This window comes from Lissotriton vulgaris, chromosome 5 (genome assembly GCF_964263255.1).
Source record: "Lissotriton vulgaris chromosome 5, aLisVul1.2, whole genome shotgun sequence".
NCBI classification, from domain to species: domain Eukaryota; kingdom Metazoa; phylum Chordata; class Amphibia; order Caudata; family Salamandridae; genus Lissotriton; species Lissotriton vulgaris.
In genome coordinates, this window is record NC_141693.1 from 2,019,554,765 (window position 1) to 2,019,572,340 (window position 17,576).

General features: G+C 47.8%; 1 protein-coding gene across 2 annotated transcripts in view; it reads right to left on the reverse strand.

The window, feature by feature from the left end:
- Positions 1 to 239: 239 nt before the first annotated feature.
- The window catches only part of PTPA (protein phosphatase 2 phosphatase activator), a 623,109-nt gene continuing 605,772 nt past the window's right edge, over positions 240 to 17,576 (reverse strand). For both annotated transcript variants that reach the window (XM_086924847.1, XM_086924848.1), the window contains exon 10: positions 240 to 2,240. In XM_086924847.1, coding sequence (XP_086780973.1) covers positions 2,166 to 2,240 — 75 coding nt within the window. In that variant the 3' untranslated portion in view covers positions 240 to 2,165. The remainder of the gene's footprint in view (positions 2,241 to 17,576) is intronic.

The following is a 17,576-nucleotide window of genomic DNA, read 5'->3' on the forward strand; positions in this document are numbered from 1 at the left end:
CATCTCATGATGGCTTGTTCTCGCCATCAAAATCCGATTCACATTGGCCTAAAATCAACCAGTGAGGGTTTGTGAGCTCATTTTACCAGAGCCAAAACTGCAAACAGTGTGTTAGCAGGCAGAGTTTCTGTCCTGGGTATGTCAGGCAGCAACGTGGGCTTCTACGTTACTTGCTCATATCCAGGGGAAAAATCAAAGTAACAGTGACGACATACTAATAACAACAAGGAAACCGCAGGTAGAAACACACATTTTAATTAAAATAGTAACATGAAAGCAGAAGAAATAAGATGTCTTACTGCTCTATGGATTACTTTTTCGAGGGGAAATATTACTATCTTTTGCAAAACCTTTTCGCACACACTTTAGACCTCGACTATTTGGACCAGTGGCTTTTAAATGCCCACTTCAGGGCTTGTTTCCAGCAGCCAAGGCACCTTTCTACTCGAAGCCTGACCAATTCGACAAACTTAGGGTTTTTCATGCATGTGAAATCTGACGCTAAAAAGATATGTCTAGTCTTGCTCTTTCCAGGCCTCAGGCTTACCTAATAATGTATACAATTCAGGCATCAATCCCTGGCTTGAGGCTTACTCATGCCCACCTCACAATAGTCTCCAGGGGCTGGTCTCAAACCTGTGCGGCCCCTCAACTGCAAGGACGCAAACTCAAGAGGAATCAAGTGACTGCGGCCAATGTATGCACAATAGAGTCCAATAATTAGGTCATTTCAAACACACTTTAAGACCTTAACAGGTTTTTGGATTTTTTTCTTGTATAACTTATACCCAACTGAGGCTAGATCGATTAACGCACCCTATGGTCCAAGTCTACAGCCTCAGGCGAGCTCTGTTTTCAGCTCAAGCGAACAGAAGCTTCCAGTAATCTTTTAACCATGGAACCAATCAGGATACTGGCAACAACTTTTCTATTCACGTGCAACCTTTAATTAGTCTCATTCATAAATAGGAGAAGGATATAGATTCATGTTCCCTCCTTCACTTCAATTGAGAAGGACTTCTTGAGCAGTCGAGCATCAGCACATGCAGAAAAAATGGTGTGGGTTTTCAAAGTAATAAATCTGCCAAATAACGGCCTATGATTCCGATCAATTGCACGTATTTGATAGCATTTGTAAAGTCTAATCTTAGCAGACAGGTTTCAAAATCTCCCCATGCAGACTCTGAGCAATACAGTCCCGATAATAAACACAATCGCAAAACCCTCTTTAACATGGACAATGACATTAAAGTCACCACAGGATCCTTCCTAAGAAAATGGTTTGCAGTTGTTTAGGAGGTCTAGAAAAGGCTTGGTCTGATGTAGAACAAGCCAACATTCCCAATTCTAACAGGATCCAATGCAAGAAGGCTGGAAATGTAGTGATGCTTAAATAAGAGAAAGGTTAACTGAGTATGTGGTCTAGTTAGCAGACACAGTTGTATTCCTAGATGTTACGGAAGAAGTCAACTAAAATAAAGTGTTCATACAAGATGGCCTGCAGTCAGACTGTATACTAACCTCGGGGATTTGTGCTGAGGATTTAATGTATTCTCAGGTTCAGGAGGAAGAGACCACCTCAAAGCGAAGTCATTGTTAACAAACTTCCCCAAAACTCTGGTTCCAAAGTATAGAAGGAGCTATTTTCCATCTCCAAGATGACCATGGCATGGGGTGAGGCAGTGCATTACTGCATGGTTTAAAGGACTTGCTGTGCCCTTTATATCCCTCTTCTATCAACATTAATAACCAGCAAGGTATGTGTAGCTTAATTTGCAGGTAGGGTCTTGTCACAGACATCAAACATGGCTCCCTCATCACCTGCCAAAGACCAGGATCAACCCCATCATTCACCTTTATCCAAACTCAGAGAAGGAACAAATATCCGCTTTGTAGTAGATCAGACTGCAGAAATATTGGAAAAATCGAACAGGAGGAGGATTGCAAATAACTAGTGTAGAGGCCCACATGTAAACAATCGCTCCCTTGTTTTCTGCATACGCTCAGTGTCATTGCCTTTTCTAACTCTCGCACCCACATGAGATTTTAACGTTATTTAAGATAAAGGTGAACAGAAACACAAAATGGAGGTCTGCAACAAGAAGGACTGTGCTCTTTTAGAAAGGTCGTCGAATGGTGTGAGCTCTTCTCTGGTCCTCTGGTGTCTAAGACTTCATGGGCTGAAGAGGAAGCAAACTGCCAAACTTAAAGTGCTGGATGACGGGGAACTTCTCAAGGCACTGCGGGGAGAAAGGATGGTTCAGTAAAACACATATCCACATATATTTTTCTTTATCCCCACAACAACTGCACAATATATTGATCAAACTTTCACAGCCAGGTGTCCGAGGTTAAACATACATTTAGAACTGCAATACCGTCTATTTTGTACAACTGGCTGTGAATCAGTGGGTTAGTGAGGACATCTGTGTCAAAGGGTGGTCAATAACTCACTGCCCTACTTACCCTTCCTCAAGCACTGCCCTGGAAAACAAGAAGGGATTAGAATGTGTTATATAAGACATGCCTGCTTCCATTATAAAAGTTTAGTATCCTACATAAAAACCTGCTATGAGTGAATTACCTTAATTAGTGAGTTCGAAAAGAAGAAGTTATTTACTTTTGGTAATAGTCTTTCTGGTGGATACTCCAACTGCAGATTCTTTACCTTGTGAACACCCCCAGGAGTCGAGCTGGAGATTTTAAAGAGCACTTCTCGCACGAGCCAACAGGTTGCGTTTTCAGCTCCAGGTCTGCTTCACCCACGTATAACCGCCTGCCCTGCATGCTGAGGACAGTTTCTTCCTTGACTCTTTCAGAGCCTTCAGATGCGGAGCTCAACAACTGATCACTTGTGACAGTGCAGATTGCTGGATTAGAGCCCTTTCAGATGGAAAAGAGACCGTCCACAGATCAGGCAGATGGGAGGGTGGTGGAGAATCTGCAGCTAGAGTTTCCACCCAAAAGGTCATTACTGAAGGGAAGAAACTTGTTCTTCTGATGGATTCGTCTAACCTTGGATTCCTCACCTTGTGAATAGATAACAGATAAGTACATCCCAACGTGATGGGTCTGTGGAATGAGTCTGTCCAAAACGTCCAGCAGGGCTGAACAGGTGAAATGTCCCTCCCACCGGACATGGTTATCAAGGCACTATTGTCTTGAGAGTGTATGAGGTGATGCTCACGTTGCGACCTGACAGATGTCCAGACAGGTGCTCTGCGCACCAATGCATTGGTAGCAGTCTTTGCTCCAGTCGAATGAGACCTCAACACCTCTGAAAGCATAGCTGATCCTAATGCAGCTCGATATACCTTTCCAGACTACCTTACCCTTCTTTGCCACAGAGATCCCCCAAAAAGGCTGCTCGTCCACCGGCTATCCCTTGGTATGAGGATGTAAAAGCTCAAGGCTTTTTTGTGGTCCAAATGATGTACCCTTCTCTTTCAAGGGGTGATGTGTAACAGAGAATATCTGAAAGGTGATTGTCTGATATGAAAAGGCATTACCACCTTAGAAAGAAATGGCACCCTTGTCTGCAACACCAGTTTATCCGGGAAAAAGGTGTACGGTAGCTGAACAGACAGACTATGCAGCTCACTCATGCAATGAAGTTATCACAATGAGAAAGATGCCTTGAGAGTGAACAGATGTAAAGGACAGGTGTGCAGTGGCGAGAATGGTGTCCACATCAGAAATGTGAGCACCAAATTAAGATCCTACTGTGAAATCACAAAGGGCTTACGAGGAAACATATGGACCAAACCTTTCAGAAAATGCATCACAACCGGTGACTTAAACAAGGATGTCTGGTCTTGGAAGCGCAAGGTCGAAAGGGCAGACAAACCTTTAACAGTGCCCACAGCAAGAGCTTGCACAAAAAGCAAAATATCCGACAACTCTGCTTACAAGGGTTCTTATAGTGAGAATCACACCAGGCCATGCCTTGGCATAAACATAGTTTGTGGTCAGACATCTGCCTTCTAGAATTACATCTGCGACTTGAGGAGGTAGGTCGAATGGAATCAACTGTTGCCAATCAATCTACACACATGGAGATGTAGTTTGTGCAGGCCTAGATACAAGAACCTTCTCTGATGCTGCAATGGAAGATCCTAGCATAATGGAAGACGTAGCAGAGGACAGATGCCCATGCTCAAAAGTTCTGGGTGCCACACTCTCCTGGCCCAATGTGGAGACACTAGGATGGCTTCGGTCCAGACGTTCCCGACCTTCTGTAGAACTTGAAGCAGGCGAGAGAGGTGGAAAGGTATGCAGGAATCCTTAGCTCCACTCTATACAGAATGTATCTCAAAGAGAAAGCCTTCTTGGAAACGCCAAAGTGCAAAACTGTGGACACTGCGTTTTCAGTGATGAGAAAATATCGAGCCAGGGTTCTCCCCACTGCTGGAAGATGCCCCTGCCACCTTGGAGTGTAACTGTCATTCATGATTCGTTAACAGTTGCCGGTTGTGTTCATCCACCCGGACGTTTAAAGATTCTGCAAATTGGTACACAACCAGGGAGATTATCTGACGGCTCAACCAACTCCAGAGGCGCACAGTTGCTTGGTACAGGAGCCCACTCCACACTGCCTGTTGCAGTACTGCATGGTGGTGGTCTGTGAGGACCTGAAGCAGCCCCCCCGATGGATGGTAGAACGGCCTACAACGCCAAGCAGATGGCATGCAACTCCAACAGGTTGAAGTAGAGCCATGTTTCCGCCGGAGTCTGTCACCACTGTCTGCTCTGGGTGGGGTAGGGAGAGGAGTTCGTTACTGGTCCAACTGTAGTCGAGCAGTCACCACTGAAGATCTTTTGCAGTCTCCTTTGAAACCTCAGTTCAATCGGAAAGGTTCCCTTAGTGCTAAGTCGAACGAGTTACTTACCTTTGGTACCGATATATATGTAAGAAACAGGTTAGTTATAGATTCCTTACATTAGAATTACCTCAAGGCGTCAGACTGGATACAGAAAGTTTTTTCGTCAGCAGTACCCCTGCGCGTCAGACGGTGGCTTCGGTCGACTCCTCGTTCGTCGTCATGGTTGCCGGGATGGCGTTGTGGTAGCAACACAGACGCTGCCCTCGCGCGCTGTCAGTTCTGTACATGACTTTCCACGAAAGAAGCGCAGAGCCATGCAAAACACTGACCACTAGTGCATAAAACTAGGGCCCTGAAAGGAAGTCCTTAACACTAGAAGTCAGTTCGCAGAATGGGGAGGAAGGGTGGGACAGTAATGAATCTATAACTAACCTATGTTTCTTACAGATATATCGTTACAGAAGGTAAGTAACTTGTTCATCTGAAAGAAACAGTTATAGGTTCCTTACCTTAGAATAGATACCCCAGCAATACCAACCCAAGAGGAGGGTCTGCAAACTAAGTTCACACCAAAAAGTCCTGGAGAACAGAACGGCCAAAGAAGCCGTCTCTCCGGACTTGGCTGTCTTGCTAGTATGGGTTTGGTGAACGTGTGCAGCAATGCCCACATAGCTGCCTGACAGATGTCATTTAGGGGGACTCCTCGTCCCAAAGCAGTGGTAGCTGCCGTCGCCCTGGTGGAATGGGTGCGCAGTCCCATTGGAGGTTCCTTCTATGCCAAAGAATAGCAGGCTCTGATGCACAGAACGACCCATCTGGAGATGGTCTGTTTGTGCACGGCCTGACCTTTCTTAGCGTCCACGCAGAATTGTTTGGTGCCATCCAATTAGAAGGAAAGCGCACGTTTTGGATCCAGACCGTGGAGCCTCTCTTCCTCTGTCAAAGGATGCGGAGGCGGGAAGAAGGTGGGCAAAGTGACGGTTAGGCCAATGTGGAAAGAAATAACCACCTTGGGAAGAAAGGAAGGTCTAGTTCTAAGGACAACCTTATTAGGATGGATAGCAAGAAAGCCTGTCCGACGTGATGGTGTGCCAGTGGGGGGTGATGGTGAATCCTGCCACCCACTGGCGTTCGGTGGCCCTGAAAGGTTGGACTAGGAGGGTTTGGAGGCTGCTGCAGAGGGGGCTTTAGTAGACTCGCCCACTGGCCCCCAGACCCACTGCGCTGCTTCCCACGTCCCCGGCAGGGCAGAGGCTGAACAACTTGTGCTGGGCTTTAGTTCTGAGCGGGACGTGGAGGGGCACCCCTTCCGTAGCCACGAAAGGGGCTAAAGATTGCGCAGGGCAGTTGGTGGAGAGGCCCAACGACCTGGCCGTAGCCCAAGAATCCTTAAAGAGCTCCATTGTGTTGTCTGCCTTGTTACCGAAAAGGCGACGGCCATCAAAGGGCATGTCCATAAGGGTGGATTGGACATCCCCAGAAAAACCAGACTACCTCAACCAGGCGTAGCGTCAAAGAGCTGACGTAAAAATCATCCTGCCTAGTGAGTCGGCGGTATCCAGCTGACAACAGATGGAAAACTTCGCTGTGTCTCTCCCTTCAGCAACTGCTCGAGAGAGCACGGTCTGGACCTCCTCCGGGCACTGAGGTAGCTCTTGCGCCATCGTATCCCACACGGACGGAGTCGTATCCCACACGGAGAGGCTGTAACGCCCCAACAGACATGCAGTGTTTACCGACCGCAGTCCCAAGTTGGAGGAAGAAAATATCTTCTTCCCAAGATGGTCCAGCTTTTTCAATTCCCAATCAGGTGGAGCGGTCGGGAAAGCAATGTTGAGGCTTGGACCACCAAGCTCCCAGGGGTGGGGTGTTGGGAGAGGAAAGTGTGGTCGCCTGGGCCAGGCGGTGGCGTCAGGCAACCATCCTGTCCACAGGAGCCTCTGTGTTGGGCCTGGACCAGGTGCCCAAAAATGTTATCCGCGAGGGCTTCATTAAACAGCAGCAGGGGCTCTGAAGAACTCGCTGCCGGTTGAAGCACCTCTGTCAGGAGGTCAGTCCTGACTGCCACCGAAGTGAGATTGAGACGGAGAGCCTCTGCCGCCCTATGCAACACCACTACATCTGTAGCCATGGTAGGGGAAGACAACATGCCAAGCTCTGGGGAGGTATCCAGACCATTGGCTTCCCCCAGTTCCTCTCTCCAGTCAGTTAAAGGATCCCCAGACCCCTCCCGGTCCTCTTCACCCTCCTCTGGCTGCCAATATGGTTTCAAAGAGCCAGGGTAGAACAGGGGCAGAAAAATACCCGTCGGGCCGGGTCCGGCGTTGGTCGACACCGGTCCGGCCCCGTGCCTACCTCAAGGTGGAGACTGGGGTCGACATCGCCTGGGGACACAGCCGACGCCGGATGCTGACATGGTGCCGGTGGAATCGGCACGAGGGGAGACCTAACGAGGTCGACCGCCACTGATCCAGATCCAGGCTTGGATCCAAGAGTATCCTGCTGCGCCAAAGCCGCTGGCGTCAAAGGCCTATGGCCCCCAGCCCAGTCCGTGGGGCCCAAAGATGCTCCAGCAGAGTCGGGCGTCCCAATGACTGCGTGCATCGCTTTGTAAAACTGACAAAGCTGGGCAGGCGTTGCTTCTGGTCCCAGGAAGGGGGGGAAACACGGAGCAGACTCTTCGGGCTCTGCACGCGCAGCCGCGGGAGGGGCACCACCTGCATCCCTCGCCAAGTCAGTCGACGGGGGGGGGGGGGGGGGGGGGGGGGAGAAGTTTTACAGAGTCGATGCTTCTTCGACTTCTTCTTATGCTTCGACTTACCTGACCCAGAGTGTGAACACTTGGTGGAAGAATGGTGGTGGCTCCGCGACCGGTCCCTCGACCTACGCGACCGGTACCTCGAGCGACGCGGAGCCGACTGCTGGGCCTCAAGTAGCTTTTGGGACCGCTCCAACAAAGACTTCGATGACATGGTCTGGCAATCGGAGCACGACTTGGGGTCTTGGTCGCGCTCCAGGCAGTAGAGGCACACGTGGTGCGGATCTGTCACCGACATCAGTCGGTTACAGGAACTGCAAACCTTGAAGCCGGGCATCCTGGAGTTGATGGACTCAAAAAACGAAGTCGACAAAAGTCGAGAAAAAGTCAATGAAAAAGTGACTGAAGGTACAGCTCTCTCTAGATTTGCGCCTGCTGGTACGGAAAAAGAAAGAACTGATGTCAGAGCGCAAGGGCAGCGTCTATGTAGCTACCGTGACGTCATCCCGGCGACCAGGATGCCGACGTCGAACACGGAGTCGACCAACGCCACCTTCCGATGTGCATGGGGTACTGCTGACGAAAAAACACTTTCCAGATCCCATCTGATACCTGGGGGTAATTCCAAGGTAAGGAATCTATAACTAACTGTTTCTTTCAGAATACAAAATTTTGAAATTCCACTGCAAGGCACGCCTGTATGTGCCATCTGGCATAGTCAACATGCAGGAGGCTACGAAGTCTCAGGGATCCTCTCACGGACACCCGGGACTAAGGCTGAACCATTGGGATTCAATCCTGAATGTCTGGGACGTGTTGAATCAGAGGGAAGGCTCAAAACTGCTTCATACCCAGAATGGCTCCGATGGACAGGAGACTCTGCGAAGGAATTAGGTGCGACTTAGGCAAATTGATCGAGAAACACAAAGATGTTAGGAATTTGGCTGTCTGAAGGTTGCCTACGACTGAAGGTGGCCATCTGGCCGACAGCACCAAGTTATGGAGGTAGAAAAAGACTGGTATACCCAACCTTTGCAGATATGCTGCTACCACTGCCATCACTTTTGTGAACAACTGAGGGGCACTGGTGAGGCTGAAGAGGAGCATCAAAAACTGAAAATGCTTCTGACCTATCTTGAACCGCAGGATGTGAATATGAAAATAAACATCCTGCATGTCCAGAGCTACTATCCAGTCTTCTGGATCTGGGGCAGATAGAAAATAAGCCAGCATGCATGCGCATCTTAAATTTGCCCTTCTGGAAATAATTGAGAGGGTGAAGAACTAAAATAGGACTAAGGACTCCGTCCTTCTTTGGCACCAGGAACTAAGAGGAGTAAAATCAAATCCTTACTTCCGATGCCAGACCCTCTATATGGCTCTTTTGGTAAGAAAAGCCTGGGATTCCTGTTGCAGAATGGACAAATTGTCTTCTGAAAGCTTTTCTGTTGTCAGTGGAATATGCCACAGGTTGGGCAAGAATGGCACTATAGAATTGCACTATTTGGAAAACCCATTTGTCAGACGTAATGCTCTGCCAACCTTTGAAGTAACAAATTATTCTGCCTCCAACAGGGTGGTCAAGTGGCTTGGAAGTTGAAGCGGGAGAGGCTGGGAACTGTGCAAGGTTTACCCCTGCCTTTAAAAAAGACTGGTGTGTCTGTTGTTGAGGCGGTTGGCCTTGGTGTTGTCTTTAAGCTAAATCCCTTCTGAAGCCTGAAAGGGGTGACATTAATGGGGGTACTACTCACAGGGGGAGAAAGGCCTAGAGAATGCACAGCGGCCCTGTTTTCTTTGAAAGACTCCAGTGCAGAGTCTGTTTTATCTCTAAAGAGAAGGGTACATCAAATGGCGTATCCACTAATGGCGCTTGGATGTCACCCAAAAACCTGTGGATCCTGTCAATGCGTGGTGCAGAGTTATCATACTTCTACCGATAGTCCTGTCTGAGCAGTCAGTAGTGTCCAGCCCAGAACGAATAGCGTCTACATGAATGCCATCTACATGATCTGAGCTAAACTGGTGCAAATTTATCGGGGACTGTCTACAAGATCTCGCTGACCATGTTCAACAGTACATATGAGTATCTTCCTAATAGGCAGCTTGCATTGGCAGAACAAGGGGCGAGATTGTCAGAAAAAAACATGAATTTTCCAAATAACTCTTTATGTTTGGATTTCCCATTAGGGGTATTGTAGGAAACCAGTTCGGGTTCAACCTGCTCGTAGATGCCCGGAGAGAACCAAGCTTTCAGATGTACGTTGTAACGTAAGAAAGGCATGGTCTGTAGGTCTGTGGAACCTACCCGCTTGCCTATTCAGCAGCAGGCAAGATCAAGGTTTGGCCCAGGTGCCCATTAATGTCAGTGAGGGATTCATTAAAAGGGAGAGGCGGTTCGGTAGATGCTTGCCTAGGCTGCATTAGTCTTGTATATATATCCACCAACAGAGAGTGAGAGAATAGAAGGGCCTTAGCAGGATCTCCCTGGTCAGATATTTACCATACAATGTAACAAGTTGAGAAAAGGGCAATAGTTCTTTGCTCCCAAGGTTGTCTGAAGGTATCCCCTCTGAACTGGAGGGGTCACCTCTCCCACTTGTTAAGGCATGCCTTATCATTGGTGACCTATTCCACTTTATTGGTGGGGTAACCTGGATATGATTAAAACATGTCTTGTGGAAGTAGGACGATGTCTAATGACCCATCCAGCCAACATGTTTTGAGCTTCTTCTACGTCCATCGGGCCATCGGTATTAATCAAGGCTTCAAATGATTTAATATGCCTACCGATATCACATTCATGCCATGGATCACACTAAAGAATGCTAAATACATTTATATGGCCAGCTTGATTTGCTTGGAACCTGTAGAAACATAAAAACACTTTTGTAGAAAACATTACCACTTAATGCGTCAGGTGCAGATGTCGGCCATTGGGTGACAATGGGGAGGGGTGCAAAAGATGCTCTTGTGTATACATATAAAGGGACTGGGACGAGGTGGAATCGCTTCCGCGTCAGCCCTTGCCCTCCTTATATCCATCTGTGATGTCAGAGCGCCGCAAGGCATGATAACGTCACTAATTCCCAACCAGAGTGGCAGAAGAAGGGGCGGGGGGCACAGGACACTGACTCCCCATGTTTTAGGGAGGCCTCGTTTCAAAGCAGAGAGTCTCCCCTTTCAAATAAGGCTTCCCTGAAAGTGTTTCTTCTGGTTTTTTTTTTTGGGGGGGTGGAGAGGGTGTCGGCCCTGGTACTGATGGGATGACTTTGCCCTCCCAACTCCCAGGGTACGCAATCGCACCTCTAAGGGAATGTGAATGTTGAAAAATAAGAAACACTTACAGGGGGTTAGCACTCCGTGCTTACGAAGCAGCTCCTTTGGGCCTCAAATAATTTGTTCTGAAAATGTGTGGCTCCCTAGCGGAAGCACAGGTTTAAAAATAAAACTAATATTAAGTGGGTAGGAGGTTGACTCTAATCACATGGATCGACCGTCTTTGGGGGCCAGTAAATGGGTGTTTTCCCCTGGGGGCAGATAGTGCCCCCCAGGAGAGAACACACATTTCCCAAAAATATATATATATTCATATACTGCATGTGTCATACAAGTCTACCATCTGCAGATTGTGCGTCATATGCAGTATATATGTGTTCGCACATTGTGAAAGGGACTGCGCAAAGGTTTAATGGTCCTCTTTCGGTTGCTTATTTTTACATTTGATTGCTAAACTAGTACTGAGGTGAAATGTTACAGTATTACCATGTTTACAAATAAAAAAAATAATGAAGCAATACTATAAAAAATGTGTCGCATTAAGCCAAATAATTGAGTCAACTCTGTCTGATAATTTGGTGCTCCTTGGTGATAGTAATCATAGTGAGTTGTTCACAAGCAGCACATCTGCGCACAAAGTTGCAGGGGCTATGAGAATGCGTGCTTCTCGAGGCCAAAGGCAGATTGGTAGCTACAAGAAATTATTTTATGCTGCCAATGGCCCAGCAGATCTCCCAACAAAGCTGTGCATAAGCTATGACAAATGTATGCTGCAGAATTTGGTATGATTCAAGGTGATGTAATGCTGTGTCTTTTTTTGTGCCCTTGGAGAACCTGTCGATTCATCAAAAAAGTAAGTTTTTGTTTATTTACTGATGTACACATCTCATAAGCACACAGCCACCAGCTGATTTAGAACAGTACTTCTGCCTGTAGAGACTGCTGCCCAGGCCCTGGGTTATGGAGGAGAGCTCAGAGGCAGGATCAGAACCACAGCATCTGTGGCAGAGGAAATGGAGCACAATCTGGAAGTTTCATCCAACTCATCTTCTAGTGATTCTGAGGGACATGTTTATGTCCGTTGTGCTGTTCCTTCACAAGCTCAGTCTGGAGCAGAGGAGCGACCGTAGCAGTCTAGATCAACCCAGAGAGCAGAAACATGCGGGAAGCCTAGACCGAATGCTCTCTAGGGAGACCCCAAATTTAGTTCAGCCCAGAATTCTGCCTTTAACTGGCGATGATGGATGTAAAATCGATACAGCCAATTTTTTTTGCCACTTGACCATCCATCACTTTTTTGAATGTTGACTTCCTTGAGCAAATTGTGCTGCACACAAATGTGTGTGCCGAACAATTCCTGAGGGAGCATGGAGGCCCTCTAGGGCACACCAGTGGACTCCCACTACCCTTGAGGAGTTCAGATATTTGTGGGCTTATGCTCAAAATGAGGTTAGTACACAAACCAACCTTGCAGTTCTACTGGTCTACTCAGACTGTTAGGGTAACCCCCATCTTCGCACCATACACAAGTATGAATGAATGAATGAATCTTTATTGTTCAATTAATTAAAATTGTTACAATATTCTATCAATGAACAAAAGCTTGTTAACAATCTCACACAGATGAGATTGAAAATACATTTGAAACATATAAAATAGTATAAAGGACTATTACTGGAACTATTGTCCTATCTAGCAGTAAGGTGCTGTACATGGGACTTGAGGAAAAGTTTTATCATAGTCTCTCTTGCTCGATAGCTGACTGAGTGCTTTTATGACTTAGTTTTCAGTTTCAGTGCGGCTCGGATTGAGTCTGTGAATTTCCCTAGTCGGGCCGCAATTTGAGGTGTTTTATCGGAGAAGCACAGGTCGGACACTTCCCTGCAACTTTGAAGGCCAAGCAACCTACAGATGGGGAGAACCAAGCGCTGCCGCTCACTGACCTACTTTGGGCAGCAGCGCAACAGCTGGAGCCACGATTCACAGTGGTAGTTGCAGAGTCAGCAAGCCACTGAATTGTCCTGCCGGGCCCAAGTTGAGGTAAAATCCTTGATGGGCAGAACAAGAAGTCTCATGTAGGTGATTCTTCCCCGAGCCAGGACTGTCTGAGCTTGCTCAAGGTAGGACTGCGGTTTTCCCATGATGTATGAGGAGTCCAGTGAGGAAAGATTGAAGTGGTGATGCAGGCTTTCCAGGTCCCTTTCAAAAGATATTCTCTTTGCCTGAGTATTCCCTGTTTTCCTCCAGGCTATTATTGGGATGACAGCGTTGTGCAGATTGTGGACATCAATGTCCAGTAATCTAGTGCCTGCTGCCAAGTGCACCTGCCATGGGGAACCCTCCTCTTCGAAGAGCGTTTTCATTTGTCTTTTTAATGACAATTCTGGAGCTCGCGTAGTCCTGATATAGTATTTTATTAAATCACCTGAGCAAGTAATGCCCGGATTGGTGAGACCCAACTCCAGCCTTACTCTTGCTCTCCTGGCCTGTCTAGGGAGAGCTAGGACCTTTATAAGCCAAAATGTGATGGTTCGCGAGGCACTTATTGAAGGCTCTGGGAAAAACGAAATGGCCATAATTAAGAGAGGGCACTCATTTTGCCTTAAGAACTTTCAAAATGGGTTCAACAGTTGGACTGTTAAGTCGCTGGTTAAGGCTTTTTAAGGAAAAAAGTATGCCTGCCGCTTTCCTTCTCAGATGTTTCAGGTGGGCTGTAGGTTTTGCCCCTTCCGATAGACAGAAGTCCAAATAGTTGTAGCTCATACTTGTTTTGATTTGCAGGGCCCCACGTCACCAATGTATGGTCTTCTTTCGTGGGTACTTTTCGAATATAAGTATCCTGGTCTTCTCCTGATTCACCAGGAGTTTTTTCTGTTGAATATATCCGTGCAAAGCTTTCAGGGCCTTCTGTAAGCCAGTTCTCGTGTGGTCCATTATTACGATGTCATCCACATACTGGAGTATTTGAAGCCAATTATTCCCCAGTCTTGGATGCAGTAGACTTGCACCCTCCAGCGCTTGCCACAGTTGGTGCCTTGGCGGTGAGTGATGTTTGACTGATTTTAATACGGACCCAGGTCTCCTGATATAGAGAAATTATGGCCTTTAGCAGCAGTTGGGGAATTCCCCAAGAATGCCATTTTTCCCACAATCGACCCGATCAAAAGCTGCACTATTGTCCACAAAATAGCAGAAAAGAGGTAACTGGGATGGCTGGGTAGCACGATTAGACAGATGGCCCAGTACTAAAATGTTATCTGTCGTAGAGCTTTGGGCCCTAAATCCTGTTTGAAAAAGGGGAAGAATGTTATTATCCGTAGCCCAGGCTTCCAGTTCTTTCAAAAGTATTCTGGCATATGCTTTCGCCTCAACATCTAATAAAGCAATAAGCCGGTAATTTTCGGGTTTTGTGATGTCTCCTCTTTTTATAAATTGGGGAAAGTATTGAGCCTTTCCATGATGGTGGAACAGTAGAGGCGCCAAAGTGTGCTTAAAAAGTGTTGTTAACTGTTCTGCCCAGAATCCCTACGAAGCTTTGAATACTGATGCGGGAACTCCATTGGGCCCTGGAGCGCCATCTGACCATTTGATCAGGGTAGTTACCTCGACCACTGTGATGTTAGTAGTTTTGGCGACTATCTTTTATTGGAGATTGTTTTTTTTTTTTTTAAAACCTTTATTTACAGTTACAGTAACACATTTGCGGGCCTACAACCACAGGGGCCGACCGTCGCTAAAACGAGACAGTAACATAATATTACACTGATACACAGCTCTTCAGCCAACAACCCGGGTGTCCGGCAGCGATTCAGCATATTGTTCTTGAAAACATATGATATTGCACAGGATGAAATTAAGGTTTTGCTTTTTAAACATATATAAATAAACGGGAAAAAAAAACAGCGAGGCAAAAAAAGACTATATGGTGAGTGTCCTTCCCAAGAGGGGGAGAGCCGTATCAAGAGAAATATATGTAAATGTCAGTATATGAAGCCATGGGAAGGAGGGGGAGGGGGGCCGGGAGCAGGCGATCACGACCTCAGCAAGAATCTACACAGTACAAGGAATGTTAGGCTATGAGGACTGCGACATTTCCGGGATATCTACAAAAGGAGGAGTACAGATCTCCCCACGATATAGGTTCCACTGATTCCATATTCTCCCCCCACTTCTTGGGTCTGCCACGTGCGACATACACAGTTTTTTCCATAAACATGCACCAGTCCATGTTTTCTTTCCAAGCTGAGACCGTAGGTGCTCTTTGGGACCCCCACAGTTGCGCTATGTCCCTTTTAGCCACCATATTCCCAAGGGTAGCCCATTGCGTCTGTTCTACGTTATAATCATTTGGTTCCCACACATTCAGTAAACAGCGTCGGGCTTCAGGCAACAACGAGACACCCGTAACTTCCTCCATGACAGCATGCACACGATTCCAAAATAACACCACATCAGGGCACTCCCATATGATATGGAGGAAGGTACCCATCCTACCACACCCACGCTTACACAACCCATCCACAGAATAACCCATACGCAGCAGCCGGGGACCTGTTATATAGATACGGTGTAGAATCTTCAATTGCACCAGCCGGAGACGGGCCGGAATCGCAACCTCTGTAGGAGAAGACATCGCAGCCTGCCAATCCTCATCATCCAGCTCCAGTCCATCACCGGTCCAAGCTTCCCGAAGCTGCAGGAGTAGATCTGTTCGATCATTAATACGTTTTTTATATATTAGGGAAATAGTGCTATCCGGGACGTGTCCGTCAAGCACCCTATCTTCAAGAGGAGAAGATTCCGGGATCGAGGTTCCGGCCGGGAAAACCGAACCAAGTGAGTGTCGGATCTGCATATAACGGAAATATTCCCCATCGCTGAGCGTGTATTCCGCTTGTAATTCCTCAAAGGTCTTAATCCTATCTTTGACCCAAAGATCCCCGACCTTACTGATGCCAATGAGGTCCCACTTCTCTAAGCCCTTAGTTGTCCACAAATTACCCAATTTTTCAGCAACGTAGAGCGGGGTCGCTCGAGTCAATCTGTCCGGCCACCCCATAGCTGCGTTCGCGCTACACCACACCCGCACCGCAATCCCGGTGGGTCCCGTTAATTTCCTGCCAGTCGATTTGGAGTATAGCGCCCTGTTGTAGTTCCCTCCCGGGAGTAGCCATTTATCCATTTCGAATGCAGGGTTTGACATAGGGCCGTACATGGCATGGTTGATTGCACTCAATTGGGATGCTCAGTAATAACGTTTGACGCCCGGTAACGCGATGCCCCCATCGTACCAGTGCAGTGTCAATTTCGCTAGGGCAATGCGAGGACACCCGCCCCATATCAGCTGCCTCTGTAGGCTCTCTATCTCGCGAAAATAGCTGGCAGGTATGAGATCGAGCGTATTTTGGAAGGCATATAAAAATCGGGGCAGGGACATCATCTTGAATAAAGCTGCCCTCCCAACCGGGGACAACGGCAGGCCACACCAAGCCGCTACGTTGGATTTAAGCTGAAGAAGCGGAGGAAGCAGGTTGCGTTCATACCGAACCGCAGGGTCCAGCGATATGTAAATCCCCAAGTATTTAAAGCCGGTTTGTGATATCTGTATCGGGCAGATACGCGGCAAGGGTGGTACCTCCCCAGTGAGCGAGTAAACACTAGATTTAGCCCAGTTAATCACTAGGCCGGAGTTCTTTCCAAATGAGCTAAGTACATCAAACAGTACCCCCAGTGACTTCCGAGGGGAAGTGAGGTATAAGAGGATATCGTCCGCATATAGTGATATGCGGTCTTCAAAGTCGGGGGCCCATCTAATGCCTTTGAGCGACGGTTCCCACCGAAGCCAAGCAGCTAGGGGTTCTAAGGCAAGCGCGAAGAGCAGTGGAGATAAAGGGCATCCCTGTCGCGTGCCCCTCCCGAGAACAAAGGGTTCCGAGACCCTGCCGTTAACCACCACCTGGGCCAGCGGATCCTCATAAAGGAGTTTGACCCAACCGATGAACCCTGGGCCAAAACCGAACTTCGCGAGTGCCGCCCACAAGTATGGCCATTCCACGGTGTCGAAGGCCATCGTGGCATCCAAGGAGACCAAGATGGCCGGCTCACGTAACGACTCTGCTCTCGCGAGGGCGCCAGGAAGACGACGCAGGTTCAGCGCGGTATTGCGATGAGGAATGAATCCGGACTGATCCGGGTGTATCAGGTCGCCAATCACCTTAATTAGCCGGTTTGCTAGCAGTTTTGCCAAGACCTTAGGTTCGGCATTCAAAAGTGATATCGGTCTGTAAGACGCACATAGGTCCTGGGGTTTCCCTTCTTTATGAATTACAACATTGGACGCAAGTCTCTGGTCTCGGGGAAGGGACCCGACATCTCGCGACTCCAGGAAACATCTCATGGAGATACGGCGCCATTTTGTCCAGACACAGCTTATACAATTCAATGGGAATACCGTTTGGGCCCGTAGCTTTTTCCGAGCGGATGGAGCGAATAGCGAGCGCTATTTCATCGTTGGAAAATTCCGCCTCCATAAGCTCTCTGTCAGAATCAGACAAGCAAGGCAATGCGATATCTCTAAGCAATAAGTGCGAGTCCTCCTCCGGTCTGTCTGAGACTGGTGCATACACCGTTTGGAAATGGTGTGCGAAACCCTCCACTATCTCCACAGGGTCATCCATACGCACTCCATCCGCTCTCTCAATAACAGGCACAACGCGATT